This window comes from Salvia splendens, chromosome 2 (genome assembly GCF_004379255.2).
Source record: "Salvia splendens isolate huo1 chromosome 2, SspV2, whole genome shotgun sequence".
In the NCBI taxonomy this organism is placed as follows: domain Eukaryota; kingdom Viridiplantae; phylum Streptophyta; class Magnoliopsida; order Lamiales; family Lamiaceae; genus Salvia; species Salvia splendens.
The window spans coordinates 37,592,237-37,613,558 of record NC_056033.1 but is presented as its reverse complement, the minus strand read 5'-3'; the positions used below and the strand labels follow the sequence as shown (position 1 = coordinate 37,613,558).

At 38.4% G+C, this 21,322-nt stretch overlaps 3 protein-coding genes and 1 pseudogene across 3 annotated transcripts; 2 read left to right on the top strand and 2 right to left on the bottom strand.

The window, feature by feature from the left end:
• The first annotated feature begins 231 nt into the window (after nt 1-231).
• Nucleotides 232-1,576, top strand: LOC121780495 (probable carboxylesterase 9). Its single transcript, XM_042178111.1, has 2 exons — nt 232-677; nt 1,025-1,576. The coding sequence occupies exons 1-2, from the start codon at nt 232-234 to the stop codon at nt 1,503-1,505; spliced, it is 927 nt and encodes a 308-aa protein (XP_042034045.1). The 3' UTR covers nt 1,506-1,576.
• Nucleotides 1,577-3,151: 1,575 nt separating this feature from the next.
• On the top strand, nt 3,152-4,622 carry LOC121792598 (nucleoside diphosphate kinase 1-like). The gene is made up of 3 exons (XM_042190607.1): nt 3,152-3,304; nt 3,620-3,668; nt 4,127-4,622. Exons 1-3 carry the CDS (start codon nt 3,254-3,256, stop codon nt 4,471-4,473), a joined length of 447 nt encoding a protein of 148 aa, XP_042046541.1. The 5' UTR covers nt 3,152-3,253; the 3' UTR covers nt 4,474-4,622.
• Nucleotides 4,569-8,074, bottom strand: LOC121792599 (annotated as a pseudogene).
• Nucleotides 8,075-11,285: 3,211 nt separating this feature from the next.
• On the bottom strand, nt 11,286-20,963 carry LOC121792597 (DNA-directed RNA polymerase II subunit RPB1). Its single transcript, XM_042190605.1, has 15 exons — nt 20,653-20,963; nt 20,290-20,553; nt 19,423-19,722; nt 19,146-19,304; nt 18,787-18,948; nt 18,473-18,693; nt 18,245-18,386; nt 17,827-18,162; nt 17,460-17,746; nt 16,315-16,573; nt 13,207-16,247; nt 12,723-12,773; nt 11,961-12,014; nt 11,738-11,864; nt 11,286-11,486 (listed from the first exon to the last, which is right to left on the bottom strand). The coding sequence occupies exons 1-14, from the start codon at nt 20,734-20,736 to the stop codon at nt 11,744-11,746; spliced, it is 5,481 nt and encodes a 1,826-aa protein (XP_042046539.1). The 5' UTR covers nt 20,737-20,963; the 3' UTR covers nt 11,286-11,486; nt 11,738-11,743.
• Nucleotides 20,964-21,322: the final 359 nt, after the last annotated feature.

Genomic DNA, 21,322 nt, shown 5'->3' with positions numbered 1-21,322 from the left:
TATTCTTTCCAATATTTCAAAATGAACCAATATAGAGGATTCTTTTTTTTAATTAAAAGTGGTTACATTACAAATAGTGTAGTAAGAAACATAAATAAAAGTAGGGTGGAGGTTTTTAAGGAGAGCCGTCCCTAGTTTTGAGGTGAACGGTAAAGAAATTGGAGAGAATGAATTTAAAGAATAAAATTGTTGAGGTAGGGAAAAAGAAAAGAGAGAGGAAAAATAATTATAATGTCGAAATTCGACCCATACGATCACCTGAACGTGTCTCTGAATGAAGACGGGACACTGACTCGGTACATGAAGCTCCCGACGACCGCCCCCAACAGCGACTCGAGCCAAGCCGTGCTGAGCAAGGACGTGACGCTCAACGCCGACAAGAAGACGTGGATGCGCCTCTACCGCCCCTCCAACATCCCCTCCGCCACCCGCCTCCCCGTCATCCTCTACTTCCACCCCGGCGGCTGGATCCAGATGAGCGTCGCCGAGACCCTCTTGCACGACTTCAGCAACCGCACTGCCGCCGAGGTCCCTTCCATTCTCGTCGCCGTCAACTTCCGCCTCGCCCCCGAGCACCGCCTCCCCGCCCAGTATGACGACGCCATGGACGCCGTCACCTGGGTCCAGAACCACTCCACCCACGATCCCTGGATCAGGGACTACGCCGATCTCAATAGGTAAATTGTCTTACTACTTTTTAGAACTTTGATATTGTCTGATTTGGGCAAAGCGTATTATTTTTTTTGTCACTTCTAAAAAACTTCAAACTAGAGTACTAATATTGAATAACACATATATATATATATAGACTATAGTTTCCCTTACCATTTGATATGGAATGAGTTTGCAACCAAAATTACTTTGATTATGCGTGATCCGTTTACTAAAAATAGTAGGTAAAGGTAAATGAGAGAGACTATTTGTAAATAGATGAAAAAGGAAATTCTAAGACAATTATTCACACAGATATATTGATTATTGTTTTAATTTAATGTAATTCCCATATACTACTATATTATACTAGATGCTATCTGTATGGCGCGAGCTGCGGCGCGAACATCGTGTACAACACGGCGCTGCGGCTGCCGGAGATGAAGCCGCAGCCGCTGAAGATCGCAGGGACGATCCTGAACCAGCTGTTCATCGGGGGGAAGAAGCGGACGAAGAGCGAGCTGAAGCTGGCGACGGATCCGTATTTCCCGCTGCCGGTGATAGACCTGTTGTGGGAGCTGGCGCTGCCGGTGGGGACGGACCGGGACCACCGGTTCTGCAACCCGCTGAAGGACGAGGCGATGATGGAGAAGGTGAAGAGCTTGGGGAAGTGTCTGGTGATCGGGTTCGGGGGCGACCCGTTGGTGGACCGGCAGCAGGAGCTGGTGCAGATGCTGGTGGAGCGTGGGGTGCAGGTGGAGGCGCGTTTCGACGACGTCGGATTCCACAACATTGATCTCATTGATAACCGGAGGGCTATGGCCATTCTTTCTTTTATTAAGGAATTCGTATGATTCCTTTTTTTTTAGGTCACCGACCATCATTAACTTTTTTATACCACCGACTAGTTATTTAATTTGTCATTGTATTGCGACCATCACTCACTTACATTTAAACTCTTTATCCTTATTTCTATTCATCCAAGTAAAAATAAAAACATATCTGGTAGTACTATTTTATTTCTGCGTGTCGCTTTATGAGAAAATTTTCAATTGTCAATGCATACTATGTTGGAGTAATAATTTAACATATGGAACTATAAAGTATCTTATTTCCAATTACATATTCAAATTAAATTCATTCACTTCTAAATTTCTAATATGGAAACATTCCAAATTTTTTTACCTCCTATACTATAATCATACACACACATATATATATTTCTACAATATAACAACATATGTGACGATTTGTAATAATCTAAAATGGATTATTCATATTGTGCCATTAATTTGAAAATTACTATATTACATATTATATGCAGTATATATATGTGTGAAAAATGAGAAAAAAAAGTATGATCATAGTTCAAATTTGTTGCTTTTATTTTTCTTGGAATGGGTATATTTACAGAAAATTCACCAAGCAAAATTATAACATAAATTTGTCAGCGTTGCATATTGTATATTAATTATATAAAATTATATAATTTAGCTCTTGTTTTATTTATCATTGCATCATTAATTAAATGAAAATTATGTAGGTTAAATCTTGTTTTACTTTTATACTTGCAAATCATTAATTAAATGAAAATTATATAGTTTAGCTCTTGTTTTATTTTTATCATTGCACATCATTATTTTTTTTAATTAAATGAAACGTATACTCCCTCCGTCCCACAAGAATATACACTCTTTCATTTTTAGTCCGTCCCACAAGAATATGCACTTTTTAATTTTGAAAACTCTTTTATCTCTAAAAAGGTGGGACTCATTATCCACTAATAATACTTTAATTACTTTTTCTCTCTATCTCTCTCTTACTTTCCCAATTTTGCATTAAAATACATGTCAAACCCAAAGTGTATATTTTTTGGGGACGGATGGAGTATAGGTTAGCTCTTATTTTATTTTTATCATTGCACATCATTAATTAAACAAATTATTATATATTATGCTTATTCCAAAATAGTGTAGCTCCTTTGCTCATACGTATATAGTTATATTGGATGTATCAATATTATACGTGGAAAGTTTAAATAATTAGCATATTTTGAAATTATTTATTTTTTAATAAAAAGATTGTAACTTATTAATTAGTATGACATAGATCTACTTCCACTTGTTAAAATAATTAGGACATACCACCTCATCATACCAACATGCCTAACCGCTGAGTTTTTCTCATCGGTGTATGTATGAGTCATGTCATGTTTTGATTTGGGTTAGTGTCATTGTTTTTTCTTTTATAAAATAAAGAGAAACCACTTGTATTCTATTAATATAAGTCGCATCATTTTGTAAACGGAAAATTTGGAGAAATAATATAAGAGGGTGAGACTAATTACTGAGAAAAGTTAGGGTCCAAATTGCAATTCGCCTGTTTATAAGGAAAAGAAAAGAAAAGAACGCAATAAACACGTGTAAAAGAGGCCCACGACGAAAAAGAGAAGCCAAAAAAAAAAGAAAAAAAGGAAAATTCTGAATCAATAAAATTGTTTGATTAGGGTTTGTGGATACTGTTTGTATATATAGCCCGCCCCATTCAACTTCATTCTGCTGAAACCTTTCAACTAGCTATACTACTTCGCCGCCTTAGCAAAATGGAGCAGACTTTCATCATGATCAAGCCTGATGGTGTTCAGAGAAATCTGGTTGGTTAACTATTCAAGCAAAATTTGTCCTGCTTTCATATCGAGTTTGAAATCTGTTTAGTGGCATCTTAGTTGCTTTAATCACACTAGATGAACTTTCACATATTCACTGTGTTTTGCTGGGCGTATAGATAGGGTGAGCATCAATGAAATTGTTTTAGGAGTATCTCGTTTTGATGTGATAGAATATATTATGCTATGTGATTTGGTTTGATTGGCTGAATTTGAAGATATCTAGTAGATTCTTGCAACGATTTGGTAGAAGATTCCAGAATATTAAACTTATTATATAGTTTTGTGTATGTTTGTGTTCAGGTCGGTGAGATCATTGGCAGATTTGAGAAGAAAGGTTTCACTTTGAAAGGTAATCATTTATTTTATGTTCGTTGCAGTGTTGTTAGTGCTTTCATGACTGTTTTACTTGGAATTAGGTGCAAGCTACTGCCTTTTACTTTCGATTGTCATATGTTACCTGCTTGTTTATTTTTCAATCATTTCGAAGTTGAGATAATTGCTCACTTGTGTTATAACTTTGACTGTTGCTTATTTTAAGCAGCAATTATGCCCTAACTGTTTTGATTTCTTCTACCTGAATGGAGAGAAGGACAATGGTTTGAGGCAAAATGCTTATTTTGGTTTTACTTTCACTTCCTAATCAGTTTATGCATAAATTAGGGAACTATACTAGTGGAAAACCTTGAATGTTTAAAATTGTTTCAGTTTTATGTAATTTTGTTCTCTATTGTATTTACCCTTTCGAGTTTTGTGGTTTTACATCATTTTATCTGATAGTTGAATAACTTTTGGTTTCCCTGTATTCAGGTCTTAAGCTAATCACTGTGGATAGTGCTTTTGCTGAGAGGCACTATGCTGATTTATCTGCCAAGCCCTTCTTCAATGGACTGGTGGAGTACATCGTCTCTGGACCTGTTGTTGCTATGGTTTGGGAAGGCAAGAATGTTGTGGCCACCGGTAGGAAGATAATCGGTGCCACCAACCCAGCTGAGTCTGCTCCGGGTACCATCCGTGGCGATTACGCCATTGATATTGGCAGGAACGTGATTCATGGCAGTGATGCTGTTGAGAGTGCGAGGAAGGAGATTACTCTCTGGTTCCCTGAAGGAATTGCAGAATGGAAGAGCAGCGCACACCACTGGATCTATGAGTAAATGTCCTGGCTTAAACTTGAGTTGTTAGAACATTGGATTTGCAAGCTTGTTTCCCTTGCCATTGAGATTTGAATTTGAGTATGTTTGTCTTGCCGTTTTGCTATTAACATTTCAATGTCCAATCAATCTTATTAAGCTTTTTTTAGAAATTGAAAGATCCCCAGTCTTCTATGTCCACCAAAAATTACTGGGGACTATCACTCTTAATGATATTCAACAAATACATATCCTCTTGAAGTGAAGAAAAACAATGGATTTGCTACTCAAAAACAAGTTAGAACTAACATGATTTTGAGCATTCATTCAAAACCATGATAGCTAACTATTCCACTACCGACTAAGCAGTTTATAAGATGGTAAGTCTTGTAGGTGTCTGATGTCTTCTCTGAGAAGCTCACTTTCCAGTTGACGACGAGTAGATTTCATCACAGCCTGAGTGTATGAGGGAACCAAGTTATGTGCTGTAAGATAAGTGACACTGGTAAATAATTTATCATACAATCTACACCTAGAATTTCAATGAAAAATACAACTCCATGTAAACACTACTCGGAGAAGCTCACTTTCCAGTTGACAATGAAAAGTTCATGGAGCCTGTATGTAGCTATTTTTAATAAACACTAACATTGAAATCCATGTAAGAAGCACGCTTGGCAAGCCACTGACGGTCCATTAGCTTGAATGTTATACAATATAGAAGGTCAAATGCGGATTCATTTTCTGTCGAGCGAAACAATCAAACAGTTCACCAGTAACAAGAAATATTCACCAAAGACAGCACGAATGAAATGTATCCAAACACAAAAGAGGCTCTCTCTAGGTGAGAATGAAGCTAAAGTATTACCTGCATGAAACTTCAAGAAGGCTGCTCCCACAAGCGTTCTTGGCTTAACTGCAAAGATGTGGAAAAACTAGAACTGATAAATAAAAGCACATACTTCATCCCGCTCTTATTTAATCACAATTTGGAGAGTTCAGCATATTCATTTATCTATTTGTCACATTAAACAAACTCACATGCTTCAAGATCAAGCATCTGAATAAGCATGAATGTGATGTTGACCCCAGCTACATCAAATGGGTATTCCCAATCTGCACGATTACCTTCCTTTTTGCGAAGAAGGTCCTGGAAAGATTTCTACAGAAGAACATTTGGTAAGTCCAAGAAAAAAATCTCAGATATACTATCTAGGAATACATGCATTAGACTAGCCATGAACAAGGCAAAATTCTGAAGAGAGGCAATGGGTTCGTTCATATGCATCAACTAGTAAATTCAATTTAGTCCTATAAGGGACAAGAAACCATCTCCATTTTCAATAACAGCCATGCATTCTCATACTACTATTGGAGATATGTAGTCCTAAATCCAGCTAAAGCACCAAAATCATGGGTCTAAGAAAACTTGAAGATAAAAGAAACTGATATTTCCCTTGAAACATAAAAGACTTCATTGTTATATATAGAGTTCAAGATTTGAATTTCAGATATATGACTACCAGTCTGTAATTAAAGACTTGAAGATGTTTGGCAGGCCAAATAAATTAATTTCAACTCTCTCACACAGTAAATCAATTACTGTAACTGAGTGCATGCACAAGAATATGCAACTAGATTCATGCATGTGCATTGACTGCTGCTGGAAATAAAGTGTGGAGTAAGTGAGCATACCGGAAAGTTCCTTGCAAAATACAACAAATTTTCCAGTGATATGAAACCACCGCCCCTATCATAACATGCCATATGTGAGTTCCAAGCAATTATATGACATAAAAACCAAAGATTTGAAAAGATGAAAAATGGGATGCAAAATATTCAACACTATACCGAAAAATCTGTCGTTGGATCTTTTCCTTGCCAACCCATTTCCTTCCACTGATCGGAAATTAAACCTTGTAGTTCCTTTTCTGGAAATGAAGCATGCCACAATGCCAAAAGAAGGCTCCTAATGATCCCCAATCCCCGTAACTTTTACCAACATTTATCTGTAGTAGCTTAATGAAATCTACCTGATGTTCAGGGATAGAACTATCATAGGGAACATCTAACCGGCTTTGCAGCCTATCTAGACACTCTTCCTGAAAAATTATGTAGTACAATCATCAGGTATTTATGCATGAAGCAAGCAGCAACCTGTAAAGAGGATTGTTTTTTTTGCTTCTTTACAGAAAATAAACCCAAACCCGAAATCAACATTCTGTATCAATCATACATATATTCACTACAACTCAAAACATCATAAAATATATCCAACATGGACCTAATAATTTCATTTGATGATTCAGCTGAGCATTATAACCTGCATTGTTGTCAAATCAAAAGACGGACGGGCATCACTATCGCTTATCTGAACACAAACACATGAGAGTCCTCTGCCAAGCCATGCAGCTGATCCTGTGACAACCTCCGCTGTAGCAAAAAGAATAGCATACATACAGATCAACAAGCCAACTCTATTTGAAGAATACAGCTAGTCCACAATCTCATGGTAAATTATGAATATAGTAGTACATCAAATTTCACATTGTCAAATAAATTGTGATGTTTTCTACATAAAGCACATTTTCAACATGTGTGTGTAAAACTGTAAACTTCCCATAGATCAAACATCAAAATAACAGCTACACATGCATTCAACAAAGGCTAGTAGCAAACTAATCCAAAACAAGAAAACTAACCAAAAATCTCAAAGCAAGTAGACATAACTTGACGCAATTGTTTTCAATTCACAGATCCAAGATGTCCACACAATCACCGCAGACTTGCATACAGAACCATAGGGATAAGCAAATTCGAATTGAAAGGATAAAGGCAGATAATAAAGGTAGGTTGGCAATGGAGATTGAGAAAGCGTAAAATTAGAGAGAGAGAGAGAGAGAGAATATACGAGGAGTGGAATGGTAGGCGGTTCCGCGACCAAGGCCGTTCGACATTCTCCTCACCGCCACAAAGGATTCCCCTCCTCGGCCTCTACCATCCATTCCCCGGGCGTTGGTAGGACGAATTGATAAGTGAAGCGCGATGGAATTCGATTAAAGCCGCGGAATTTGGGAATCGAAATCACATCGGGAATGTGGAACGAATCCGACGGGGAAGACGCCGTTAATTGGAACATCCCCTAACAAGAAACGGTAGATATTTTAGGGTTGCCAATTTCCAAGATCCGCCACAAAATCAGCTCAATCAAAGGAAACGGATATCCCTGCCCTGGATCTTCGATGGCAGGTGCCCTCCCTGTGCTCGTCTCACTGCCTCCACCATAACCACCACCACGTCCACGGCCAGGATTGTACAACTTCTCACCATCAGCTGGCTTCAGGAACTCATTGATGCTCACAGACTGAAAAATACAAAATTAAAATTATCAGAAAACAACAACAATCTGACTTCAGAGTCTCCCACATTCATAAACAACAACTCGAGTAATATTTTGAGCTGGTTACGAAAAAAACAATAGATTTTGAATTGTTCACCATGATTCAATGGTGACTACAACAAGTATGTTGGAATCGTGGTTGGTCAACTGACTTTGACTAATAATAAATGTTACAAGACATTTAATTTTGTGAAATTAAATGCAATAGCGTCGATCTACGTTCCGAGTAGATGACCGTAGTATATTTATTTTCTTAAATCCGATTCTCGGTGAGTGAGAAATAATATATTAAAATTGGTCACAATAAAGCTAGAAATAAGCTATGGGAAAAACTAATGGATTAATTAATTAAGTGTTAATTATCCCAAGTCGGCATGATAAACTTCTTTGATGAAGTATTTAATAAGATGAATTATTATGTGTAATAATTATCGTGGAATAAGACGGGTGACAGAGCCCACACGCGCCACCGCCGCCCGCCCGCGAGCCCTGCACCGTGACTCGTGCCCCGGGCGTCTTGTGCCTTGGATCTTGGCAATTGGTCTTTGGGTGGTCTTTGGAGCTGGTCGTTGAGCGTGGTTTAAGCCCCGCTTGTTCTTTTTAGACCACCCCAAACTCCACGCTATCCCCGACGGGTCCTGGTCCACTTCATGTTCCCGCTGGACCCCGACGCATAACGGGAGACAAAATGTCTCTGATGCGTCGTGTCTCTTCAACTCCCAATGGCTAGTGCACCACTCAATAACCCCCGACGGTTACAGTCAAACCATCATGGCACACATAATGGTTGTTGACTCCATCAATGCCCCTGCGGGTGGACTTGGCCTATAAATAGGCATGCATCCATTCCATTCTACATAAAACATACACAAACATTCTTGCATACACGCTCTCTCCCTCTCTGCATAATCTTCTCGTCGAAGCTCTGCCCCCGCCTTACTCCCGTTCGCCGGAGCTCTACTGCTAGCGGTGCTGCCACTTCAGAGACGAAGCCTTTTATCTTTGGGGACGACACGCCAAACCGAGAGCACTACCGGGGCGTATCTCGTCTTGCGGAAAGAGGACTCCTTGACTCGGCTTACCGCTTTCCACTTATTTTTCCGTGTAATTTTCAGTTGTTTCCGTGTAATCTTCATTGTTTTATTTTCCATGTAATTTTCTCCCGGCAAGTTTGTATCTCATTTTCTAACAAAGTACTGAATCATTCAAAATTGAGTTAGAAATAAAGCATAAATGAAATAGAAATAAACTTGACAAGTATAACTTCATTCTCGTGTAAATTACCAGTTTGATGAAAATATCATCAGCAGCTTTCGTTATTGCATGGACTCAAACTCTGTAGCAACAACCTTCCTGCTTTCAGTTTTAAGGGCCTGCAGAGCCTTCTCATATTCTTCCAGTGTTATCTCTTATTGTTAAGACAGTTTGAAATCTCTATATCAAATCAATGGTGAGCTTTGAATGAAATCAATCCATAAGAATTTTATTCTGACACTATAGACCGAAATAGTAGAAAATAATCTCTCCCTTTACCTCTTCAGATTTGGCCACTTCAATAGATATTGCCCACCTAGTAGTATCCTCAATACCCATGTGGTATTGTCAATTGTTAGGCAATGAAAAAAAATCCTTAGGCCATGCATGGTATGATAGAATAGATTGCCCACCTAGTAGTATCCTCAATACCCTTGTGGTATTGTCAATTGTTAGGCAATGAAAAAAATCCTTAGGCCATGCATGGTTTGATAGAATAGATTAGAAGTGGAGATTGAAATAAAATGACAATTCTATTCCATTTTTGTGCTTGGTAAGTACAAGAAAATATAATTTAATTGATTTCATCCATATGCTTCATAACTACAAATAATATTGAAATAGAATAAGATATGAATGATTAAATAGTATGTGTATGTGTGTGAATTAGTATGTCTGCAGTATGTCAGTGTGCATAGTGTGTGTTTGAGCATGCAGTGTGTGCACGTAGTGTGTATGTGTGTGGTGGGTTAAGTGTGTAATTTTTTTACAATTATTAAAAATTTCAAAATTTTATTTTTACTATAAAATTGTGATAATATTGAAATTGAAATATAATATTATACTCCCTACATCCTCCATTAAACGTTACACTTTGAATCGTCACGAGTTTTAAGAAATGTAATGGGAAGTGAGTTGAAAAGTTAGTGGAATGTGGGTCTTACCTTTAGATAGTATTCAATTGGTTCCTTGTTAATTGAGTCATTTTTCTATTTTACGAAATTCCAAAATAATTGGGTCATTTCTATTTTTGCCAAAAAGTAACAGTCTCTCTTATTTTATTCTCTTTTCATCTCGCTTACTTTAATCACCATCCACTTAACATATTATTCTTAATCTACGTCCCAAAAGGAAAATGCCTCAGTTGACGAGGAGCGGCAGGAGTATTAGTTTTATAATAAAATATGAGGGGAATGAGTTAAATGTAAAAAACAGTAAAAATTAAATGTAGCAAGTATTGGCGGGCAAACCAAAAAGTAAAACCAGTGACATAATGACGGAAGGGGAAGTATAAGTATGTTGTATAATTTTATTAAAATCTAAAAAAAGAAAAAAGAACAACGAAATGGAATGGTCATTTTTTGGTTAAATAAAAAGATTTCCCATTCAGAATGAAATAATTATTTCTAAAGGAAAAATATACCAACCATTCCATCATAGTAAGAACCTTTCTTAGTGCCCCATTCCATTATAGTAAGAACCTTTCTTAGTGCCCCGCCCCTACATGCCTCATTGAAAATAAGTAAATCACTTAAATAGTTAATGAACTTTATTTTTCCAAAGTGCACTAAATAAATAGTGAACTTTGCATTTTACATCTTTGTAGTAGTACCTAAAAAAAGTATATCATGAAAAAATACATCAACCATTTTATATAATAATAATAATAATAATAATAATAATAATAATACTTCAACTACTTTTCTCCAATCAGTCTCTTAATTAATCAATTGTATACTAAAACCAATGTCTAAGACTATTTTTTAAGGACAGGTTGCAAATTTTCTTTATCCTTTTAACACCATTTTGATCACATTTCCGTGCCAGAAAAAACAATCGAATAGCATGCACGCCAAATTCTCCATGCCGGAAATAAACCAAAAGATTCCAGAAACTATGCAAATCCAAAGGTTTAAGTTTAAAACAAAAATTCATTCGACAGTGAGATCATAACTTTCAATTTGATTTGATCTGATCCTGACAAGACCACGGTTTCGAACTTGATCCGCTGAAACAAACAAAGTTACAAATCCAAATCGACTTAGGATTAGTTGAAGCCACATATCACAGCTTCCGGTACAATGAATTTAGTTAAAATAAATTATTTACGTGCAACCTAAATTTAAGGATGATTCTCCTCAAATAATGTTTTCAACTAATTTTGCAGGACAAGTGTTCCCAATAAAATCACAGAAAGATGATCCACTATAGACTCAAATTTGAACATTAGTTCTCTTACAATTACAGCAGAGCTAGGCACATATGTAACTGTAGCAATCAATCTCGCTATCAGAGCGGGCGATCACCCAACATATTTGGCTATTACATACATTACTTGAACCGGCAAACTTGGAGACACAATGCTAGAAAAATGCCAAAATACCTGCAACAAATGAAGCTGGATTATAGATTCTTAGCTCTCTGTTATCAAAATTATGTACTCAAAGTAAGAGATTTGCCAAGAGATCAATCTTAGATATACAAGTAGAGATTAAACCCAAATCATAAATGTCATATCCAAGTGGTAATACCCTGCAACTCGGCAAAATGGCATTCATATGTTCTTGGATAATATCTCCTATAACCAAAAAAAACTTGGTAGGATCAAGAATTCATTAAGTCAAGGAGCCTTACTGCAATTTATTGATTGCCCTTGTCATCCTTCACACTCTTGTTATCTTTGTCATCCATTTGGGTAGAGAATTGGCTGGCAGATGATGGGGAGTACCCTGGCGCACTGGGGGAGTATCCACCGCTGGGGCTGGAGATGAGCCAAACAAAGAAAAATGTATGAGCACAACAGACTCCAATAAGTTCAAATAGAATTTAATCTTACAGTGACTATTTAGGCACTCACCTATACTGCGGAGAGCTTGGACTATAGCCTGCATTTCCTCCTGAACTGTATGGGCTAAAAAATCACATTTCACCAGTTAGTTGGAAAGTTCATTCTGTAAACAATATTGCAGTGTAGGTTGATGCTTGTGGAAAAAGTATTCACCAGAAGCCTGGAGCTTATTGTGAAGTGCTTTAATGTACTAACAATGTTTAAATAATAGTAACAGTGGCAGTCATGTAAAGATAACATGTTGAGGAAGGAGGTTAGATTGTATAATAATTGACTCCTATGAATCAATCATAAACAAGAAGTCAAGAACAGTACTAAGATCCACCAACATACTACGACGATTGACATTTTTGGTAGTTGGTATAGACATTTACGAATAAAAATATGAACTATGACATTAAAAATGAACCATGACATTAATGAACTATCACAAAATTAATCATGGTTGATGAGAAGTATGATAGGGTATATATTCATGTAAAACAAAGGGATATATTCATGTAAAACAAAGAGATATTTTCATGTAAAACAGTTGAATTGGCGTTATGATGGAAGCCAGATTGGATCTCTTTTATGATTTGGTGTCAAGGCTAATCCAGTAATTACCATCCTGTAATGATTGGATTAGGGTGTCCCATTTAATTCCACCTTCCATTTGTTAGTTCATTTACACTAGAAATGTGAACAATACACTCACAAAAAGTAATCTGTTCCAACATGGTTAAGTATGCTGAAAACGGGATGGAACAAAGTAAGCAATGATGATTATACCTGCTTGGACTGTAACTTGGACTAGAAGGAGAATATGATGGTGATGTTGGGCTGCAAAACAAAAAAAAAAGAATTTGTAAGGCAACAAACTAAATTTCACTAAATTACGGTAGCATTTGAAAGAAAGTTTCTCTAATTTAGAATACATTCCACTATTGTCAGGAAAATAAAACAAAAGAGAACAAAATAAAGCAGGGGTCAACCTGAGTAATCAACCACTATAATTAACTAGTATGAGTTGTTCTAGCAAAAATATGATCCCATGAGAATACTGAAAAACCAGTTACTGGTAATAGTATGATTTATCCTCCAAAGAAATTCACTTTTATACTAATGAACTACCAAATAAATTCGAGGCAATAATTTGCCCAGTTTCTCATGTCGACAATCCAGGATAGAAGCTTTGTCTAACACATTTAGCCAAGCCTATATTTGTAAGCAATCTTGAAGAGCAAACATATAAATAAGGTTTATCAGAAGTTACCTGTAACTTGGGGAAGATGGACTGTATGGACTTGAAGGTGTGATTTTTGGACTTGTTGGTGAATATGCTTGTGAAGGGCTGTACCTTGCTGAAGGATTGTAACTTGGTGAGGTCGGACTGTAGGTTGGAGAGGTGGGACTGTATCCAGGTGAAGTTGGGCTGTAGGCAGGTGAAGTTGGGCTGTATGAAGGTGAGGTGGGGCTGTATGAGGGTGAGGTGGGGCTGTAAGAGGGTGAGGTGGGGCTGTACGAGGGTGAGGTGGGGCTGTACGAGGGTGAGGTGGGGCTGTATGAGGGTGAGGTGGGGCTGTAAGCTGGAGACGTTGGGCTGTACGCAGGTGAAGTTGGGCTATATGCTGGAGAAGTTGGGCTGTAGCTTGGAGAAGTTGGACTGTAGCTCGGAGATGTTGGGCTGTAGCTCGGGGATGTTGGGCTGTAGGAAGGGGATGTTGGCGAATAAGATGGGCTGGTGGGAGAATATGCAGGGCTTGTAGGGCTATATCCAGGAGAACTAGGACTATATGTTGGGGAAGTAGGGCTGTAACCAGGGGAAGTAGGGCTGTAACCAGGGGAAGTAGGACTGTAACCGGGAGATGATGGGCTGTATCCGGGAGATGACGGGCTGTACCCTGGAGATGACGTGGGAGAAAATGCCATCCCACCCACATATGGAGAAAACTGAGCATCTGAAACAGGAGATAATCGAAGATTTGGACTCAGCATATAATTTGGTGACATCATGCCATCATGATATGGGGTCCCTGATATAGGCGAACGGCCAGGAGTCATGCCAAACTCCAGTCCACCTTCCATATAACTGGGCAGAGGGATCTCAATAGCTTGTTTTAGCATCTCTTCGTTCATATACAACGCACAATCACCTGTGCCAATAGGTGCAAGCTGACCTAACATGATATTCTCAGTGACACCCCTGAGGTAATCAGTTTCTGCATACACAGCAGCATCAAGTAGAATGTCCACTGTTTCTTCAAAGGAGCATCTCATCATGGGGCCAGTATCATTGCGATTAATACCATGACGAGTGATAGCCATCAAGTGACCACGATATGTCATGGTATCACACAATATTGCCAAATGTCTATAGTTAACATAAGACCCATCAAATGATATGACAACGCGCAGCTCATCGAGCAATGCTTTGCGAACTGCCTCGATGCCAAGAACTTCAATAACTTCAATCAAGTGATTGCTTGTTGTCCTACTTGCATCTACATCTTCATGGCAAATGACAGCTAAAAGATTAACACCTTCTGTGTCAAGCATCCATTCATTCTCAGCCTTAAAACCTTCATTTTCATCAAACTTATTCACCTTGCCATTCTTTATGAACACCTTATTGATATCTGGTATTCCTCGAAGAGCCATTTCTGTGAGCATGTTACCCTCAATCTTTTTCAGGAAAACATCATCCTCAGCCGATTCATCATTTAACTCACCCTTAGGGGCTTCCTCATTCATAATACGAATACGAAGGATAAGCTTTTCAGCATTATCATCATTAAATATGCACGACAGATCATCATCAAATTCGGCAGTAATCTTCTCTGCAATATCAGCCATGCTGAGTTTTTTATCCACCATCATTTCTCTGTTTAACTCTATGCGAAGCAACCATGGAGAGACTTTGTCAGGGTCAATCACTTCATCTGGCATCTCATAGTAAGACTTCACAAATTCAACATCTTCCTCAATAATAGTGCTTGTAGGATCTGGATCGTACCATACCTCTGTTGCTTGTGTTACACTCCGCAAAGTTGTATACTCCAGAGCGCACTGGACATTCTTGGCCTTCTCCTTAGTTTTGCTTACACCAGGCTTCAGATATACCGAGAGAGAGGGTGTTTTAATTTTCTTAGCAACATTAATGATCTCCCTCAACCTTGGTACACCTAAAGTAACATTCTTAGCACTCACACCAGCATAGTGAAATGTATTGAGTGTCATCTGTGTAGCAGGTTCCCCAATGGATTGTGCAGCAACACATCCGATCATTTCTCCAGCCGCAACAAGTGACTGAAGAAAACGAGATTCAATCTCGCCAACTACCCAGTCAAAAGCCTCACGGGTAAGTCTGTACTCCTTTAGTACCCTTTTGCTTGCTAAAGCACTACGAAGCAATATGTTGAAGAAAAGAGTAGCATTCTTCTGTGCTTCCAAACTCAGATAATCATCACCAACAACCACCTTAAGCCTTTCTTGCAACTTATCAACAGCTTCTACAATCTCCATTGGATGCATATCAGAGGGTCTTCGGAAATCAACTCTGAAGGTCTTCTGTGCATTCAAAACAAGCCTTTTGATGTTAACAGGGAGGGGCCAAGAATTGTCACCAGTGGTGGCAATCTCTGTTCCAAGTAGATATCTATCAGCTTCAAGTTTCTGAACCTCTGCATCAAACACACTGCGGATTTCGCGAATCGTTTTCAGATCTTCCACAGCTTCAGGCAACATATAATTAGGATTCCAGTTTGGGTGATCAATCTCATATTTGTACATGTCACTGAAATCCAATTTCTTCAACTTCAGTGATTCCAAAGGTTGTGATTCAATCCAAACTGCATCCATACCATCTTCCCCATACAGAAACTGAATGACATCACCTAAGGAATTCCTAACAGTCCCATCATACTTAACCATGATGTCTTCCATAGCCTTCACCAGTCGCCTCTGAATATATCCAGTCTCAGAAGTTTTCACTGCAGTGTCAATGAGACCTTCCCTACCACCCATGGCATGGAAAAAGAACTCTTGAGGAGACAGTCCTCGGAGATATGAGTTCTCCACAAAACCACGACTCTCTGGACCATAATCATCTTTGGTGAAGTGTGGAAGTGTGCGATCCACAAAACCAAAAGGAATCCGTTTGCCTTCAACATTCTGCTGGCCCACACACGCAGTCATCTGAGAAATATTGATGAAACTTCCCTTAGATCCTGCAGTGACCATGGCTTTGAGGTTGTTACTTTCTGCCAAGCTCTTCTGAGCACTGCTTCCAGCATCATCACGAGCCTTATTCAACACCTGAAGGCACACAACATATATCAGGAATCATCAGGCTGCAGCAAGGAAATCACATGTTTCAACAAACCTGGTTAACTCTGTTCTCAAACGATTCCATCATTGTTCTTCCTGGCTCAGCCTCCAATTGCTTTTCTTGTGCAGCCCTGATAAGTTCATTCACCTCATTCTTAGCTGTGTTAATAGTTTCAGAGATCTTTGTCATGGTATCATGATCAGCAATGGTATCACCGATTCCCATGCTAAAAGCATTCTGCAAAAGCCAGTAATTGACAAGCCATTGTGTATGCCCCAAAAATTTCCGAGCTGCATCTGGACCAACTTCTTCCCTGAGATCAGTATACTTTATTAAACACATAAATAAGAAAAAAGAATCTTTCATGTGCTTTAACACCATTATCATGACTCCTGATTTCATGGACTATATGTCAAATATTTAGATGTCACATGCTATAATATTCAACACAGAAGAGCTAGTAAAAGCAGAGGAAGATTGGCGTATGCAAAAGCGGAATTGTTAGGGAACTACAGAATTCATCAACAAGATCATGTTGTAGTTTTAAACAGAGAAAATTAACCGCTCTCTTTTTAACTCTCTTTTTAACCATTTCCAAATGGATTAAGGAACACTTTCTTGACAAAGGCATTTTTTTCTCGCATCTACGAGAGCGCAAGCATGGAGACGGATAAAGTCTATTGCCTGTTATTGAAAAGCATCTATTTTAGTCCCAAAAGGAGACTTTTTTGGTGTTGAAAAGAGAAAAGGGGATTTCATTGGAAACTCAAGGATGTTCTTTTGAAAACAAAGCATTACTTCTTCAATCAACATATTGTGGGATCGAAAATTTTTAAAAAAAAGTAGACACCAGCTCCTTTAACTTCTGTACATGCATTGGGCCGTTGTGCCCTTTGACCCTACGCAATGGACCAAGTTAATATATCATGAATTTTAAGAGGATAAAAGTGAACGTTACGTATTTGCTCTTAAATTTAGAGTGGAACGAAAAATGTTGATGACCTCCATTTGACCCAACCTAACTCTCCCCTTATTGACAGTATGCTACTTGAATCTTCAGTATGTGGACCCCAATCACCCCCAATTCATAATATTGATAAGCTGGGTGGGTGTATTTGAGAAACAATAGCTTCAATTTCAAAAACCATCAAATGCCAAAATGGTAGTATGGTGCTCAGAAACTTGAGAAAAAAACGTACCAAATAACATGTATGAGACTTCCACTAGATGACCCGAGTGTTTTCTTGCATAGGGTGCCTGAAAGTAACTCCCCTTTCTCTATACGTACTTGAGTATCTCCCGGAGTAATAAATCCCTTTTCAGTTTCTTGATGCCATGCTGAATACCTTAATAGATTTATCTGCCTTGGTATGATTAAATTAAATACTTGTTTCCCAGTCCAAAGAGGCTTAGGTTTCAGAATTGTTGGAGCAGGTACTTTGCCGTCAAAATCCTCCCACCACATTAGGATATTCATAAAAACATCCTGCACATAGACAGGGATCTCAGAATGAACATGGACAGTACATTTACCTAAAATTCACATAAAAGAATATCAGATGCTACCTTCTCAATAAATGTATCTCTCTTAGTAATTTTGCGACATCCTAATAGTGAATCCTGCACAATTCCCATTACAGGCCGATTGGCTTGAGGTGACACAATGCATTTTGGAACCATCATTAGTTCCAAAACTTCAGCTCTAGTTTCAAATGATTGAGGCACATGCATATTCATTTCATCTCCATCAAAATCAGCATTGTAGGGTGAAGTGACAGACAAATTTAAGCGGAAAGTTGAATAAGGCATAATCTTAATTCTGTGGCCCATAATGGACATTTTATGGAGACTCGGTTGACGATTGAACAGGACAAAGTCTCCATCATTTAAGTGTCGCTCAACCTATGCCATCAAATAAAAGAAATGAGGTGTCAAAAGGAATCCACGGCTTGAACATTCTCAATTATATAGCTGGTGGTCTCACCTTGTATCCAAGTTCCAGATGCTGATCACTGCTCTTTTTCAAGTACCGGAGATCAAGCCTCTGTCCATCATCCCTAATAATATATTTTGCGCCAGTTTTACCAGGGGGAGGATGGGGTCCATATTCCACAAGCTCTTTCAATCTATTTTCAATGTCAAGATCTGGTTAAAAAGAATTACCAAAAAGTATAGAATGATCAATATCAAGAAATATGGTAAGAATGATAACCTTTCAATGTTATATGGAGTAACAGTTTCAGGATATGTGAGATTTAAGGCAATACTCCAAGGCACACCCAGCTGGTCAATGTTGATTGTTGGATCAGGTGTGATCACAGTCCGAGCTGAAAAATCTACCCGCTTACCCATCAAGTTGCCTCTTATCCTACCTTCTTTTGCCTTGAGCCTACTACATATTGATTTAATGGGTCTGCCAGATCTTTGGGTAGCCTGAAGTATATACAGATACTTCACTCGTTAGATAAATGGTGTTCTATGACCTGCATCCACAGTCTCAATATACTGAAAAAAAAATAACCGTACCCTTGGTTGACCAGGTAAATCATTGTCAAAGTATGTAGCCACATGAAACTGCAGCAACTGTGCAAACTCTGAGATGATGTGTGCAGGAGCCCCATTCCGCTCCTGCCTCTTTAAATTCTCATTGTGCCTAATGATCATGGCCAGTTGATGAGTTAAATCGTCCTGCATAAATTGACTCAAACATTAGATGATCCTGCAAGTTAAAAGCAGCAATCTGAGGCACCTTGCAAATAATTGACAGTTTTCATTGAGCAGAACCTGACACATTGAACTGACCCATAGGAACGCTAAAGAAGTCTACCAATTAGGGGTAATCTAAGTCCCCGTGAAATTGCATAGATCTAAAGGAGAAGACATGCCTCACTCCGGGAAGAAGTATCCATCATCACAGAAGGCCTAACTGGAGGAGGAGGGATTGGAAGAACTTGAAGAATCATCCAGTCAGGGCGAGCATATTTTGGATTCAAGCCCAACAACTGACAATCTTCATCAGTAATCCTCTTCAGTATGCTAAGTACCTGAAACAAATAAGAAGTAGAGATTGTTAGGATTAACGCATGAATCATCCTATCAATTATTCAGGTTAGAATAAAGTTTAAATTTCCCTATTCTCTGGAGATTTATAATACATGATACCTTCTCTGCAGAGAGTTGTTGTTTTCTTTCTACAGGTTCAGGCATCTGATCCTGATCATCACTTTTCTTCTTCTGAGCCTTGTATTCAGCAACCATCTTCATCCCATCTATAGAAATCTTTGGCTGCTGAGCACCACATCCACCCCTAGACTTCTTCACAGGTTCATCAGTATCTTGATCTCGTACATCAATCTCATCACCTCCTTCACATTTGGATTTGTTTTTGCAGGCATCTAATATCTTCTTTAACCTATTTTTAGGGTTTCTAATTCTCATTGCTTGCTTGAACTTTGGTTCCTCCTAGAAAGATTAAAGAGGGTTATAAACATATTGCAAAAGAATATGATAGTAGCGAGTATTTTTATTTCCATGAGAAGTATAATATTCAGGCATTAACAAAAATTACTATTTTACAGACAGCAAGGCTCCTGGCCTAGGGCCTAGGAGATGCATCTAGATCATAAAATGCCTCAAACTGCTTCTGGTTTACCAATATGCATCTCTATAAAAGTAACAAAGTTATGGAAGACAGCCTAAAATTGGATTATTACCATGCGAAGTCTTACTATCCTTTTACTTTCAAAAGGAATAAGTATGTTATAATTCAAGAACGGGGCATCTGCAAAGTTGGATAGTTCAGGATGAACATGAATAAGACAGAAGTCTGACATACTAGCATCCAAGCATATACATGAAACTATCATTTTACGTTACTCCAGCATATGCTACACCAATCGTAAAAAAGTCACAGTATGCTTTGCTACTCAGGCCTGGAAATACAGTATGCATATTCATACTAACTAGTTAAACAGAAGGCGTCCCACCATCCATAAACTTCAATCTAGCTACTCGGGCAATGTACAATACCTCATCAGCTAAAATCTTGGAGCAATTGAAGCAGACACTGCGGAGAATACTGAGCACAATCTTCATGAACCCAATGTGAAACATAGGTTTTGCGAGCTCAAGGTGACCAAAATGACCGGGGCAGTCAGCCATGTTGGCCATACAAGTCTCGCACTTCATCTTTCGATCAATCGTCCCCAAACGCGGGTCGCTCAAACCACCGATTTTGGGCTTGCCTCTTTCCGTCGTCTCGCTGTGCTCTATGTGCACAACCGACATTTGTCTCTACAAAACACACAATAAAACAGGATTCCATTCCAACTCAATAACGCACACTACAAACTGAAACTGAAAGCTCAAAACATTGGAATAGGTGGGAATTACAATCTCATCGGGGCTGAGTATGCCGAATTGGACAAGGCGGACTTTCGCGACCTCTGCCGGCGAGAAGGGGAAGCGCAGATCCATTGCGACACCGGAGATTGTACCCTAGGGTTTTCGATTGTGATTTGTGATGCTAGCTAAAAAATCCAAAATTACAAACAAATATGGTTATTCAGTACAATCAAGATTTCCACGGTTTCAGTTAAGTAATTGGTTTTTTTTTGGGTTATTGAAAACTGGTTCATTTTTTTCACGCTGCGCTCATCTCTGAAGGGAGGAGGCGAGGCGGCTTTGAAACAGAAGGAGATATTTGGGGGTTGAAGGGGGCTATTTATAGAAAACTCGATGGCTTTGAAGTCGGCGCTATTGGGGGCTGTTTGGCTACTGAGTCCAATTTGCCAACAAAATATGGAGTAATTTCATAAATTACTTTGAACCCTAAACTACCATCCTTTTTAGGCAAAACACACCAATCTTTTCAAATGATTTATAATCATCATATTTACATTAAATAAAATTTTCAAAGAAAACATTTATTGTGTGCCCGATTACTTTAAAAAATATTCCATTACATTTTTTTGCTTAACACCGTTTTGTAACTTTGTTCCATGTACTCATATCATCTAAAATGAGACTAACTAGTACTCCATCATAAAGCAAAACAGAATAT

What these genes read in the sequence shown, in the direction of transcription:
- LOC121780495 (XM_042178111.1), top strand. Translation starts at nt 232, where the DNA reads ATGTCGAAATTCGACCCATACGATCACCTGAACGTGTCTCTGAATGAA. An exon ending in GACTACGCCGATCTCAATAG is followed by an intron (nt 678 to 1,024) that starts GTAAATTGTCTT and finishes ATATTATACTAG; the next exon opens with ATGCTATCTGTATGGCGCGA.
- LOC121792598 (XM_042190607.1), top strand. Translation starts at nt 3,254, where the DNA reads ATGGAGCAGACTTTCATCATGATCAAGCCTGATGGTGTTCAGAGAAAT. An exon ending in ATGGTGTTCAGAGAAATCTG is followed by an intron (nt 3,305 to 3,619) that starts GTTGGTTAACTA and finishes GTTTGTGTTCAG; the next exon opens with GTCGGTGAGATCATTGGCAG. An exon ending in GAAAGGTTTCACTTTGAAAG is followed by an intron (nt 3,669 to 4,126) that starts GTAATCATTTAT and finishes CCCTGTATTCAG; the next exon opens with GTCTTAAGCTAATCACTGTG.
- LOC121792597 (XM_042190605.1), bottom strand. Translation starts at nt 20,736, where the DNA reads ATGGATCTGCGCTTCCCCTTCTCGCCGGCAGAGGTCGCGAAAGTCCGC. An exon ending in TACTCAGCCCCGATGAGATT is followed by an intron (nt 20,554 to 20,652) that starts GTAATTCCCACC and finishes TGTGTTTTGTAG; the next exon opens with AGACAAATGTCGGTTGTGCA. An exon ending in ATCTGGAACTTGGATACAAG is followed by an intron (nt 18,163 to 18,244) that starts GTGAGACCACCA and finishes TTGATGGCATAG; the next exon opens with GTTGAGCGACACTTAAATGA.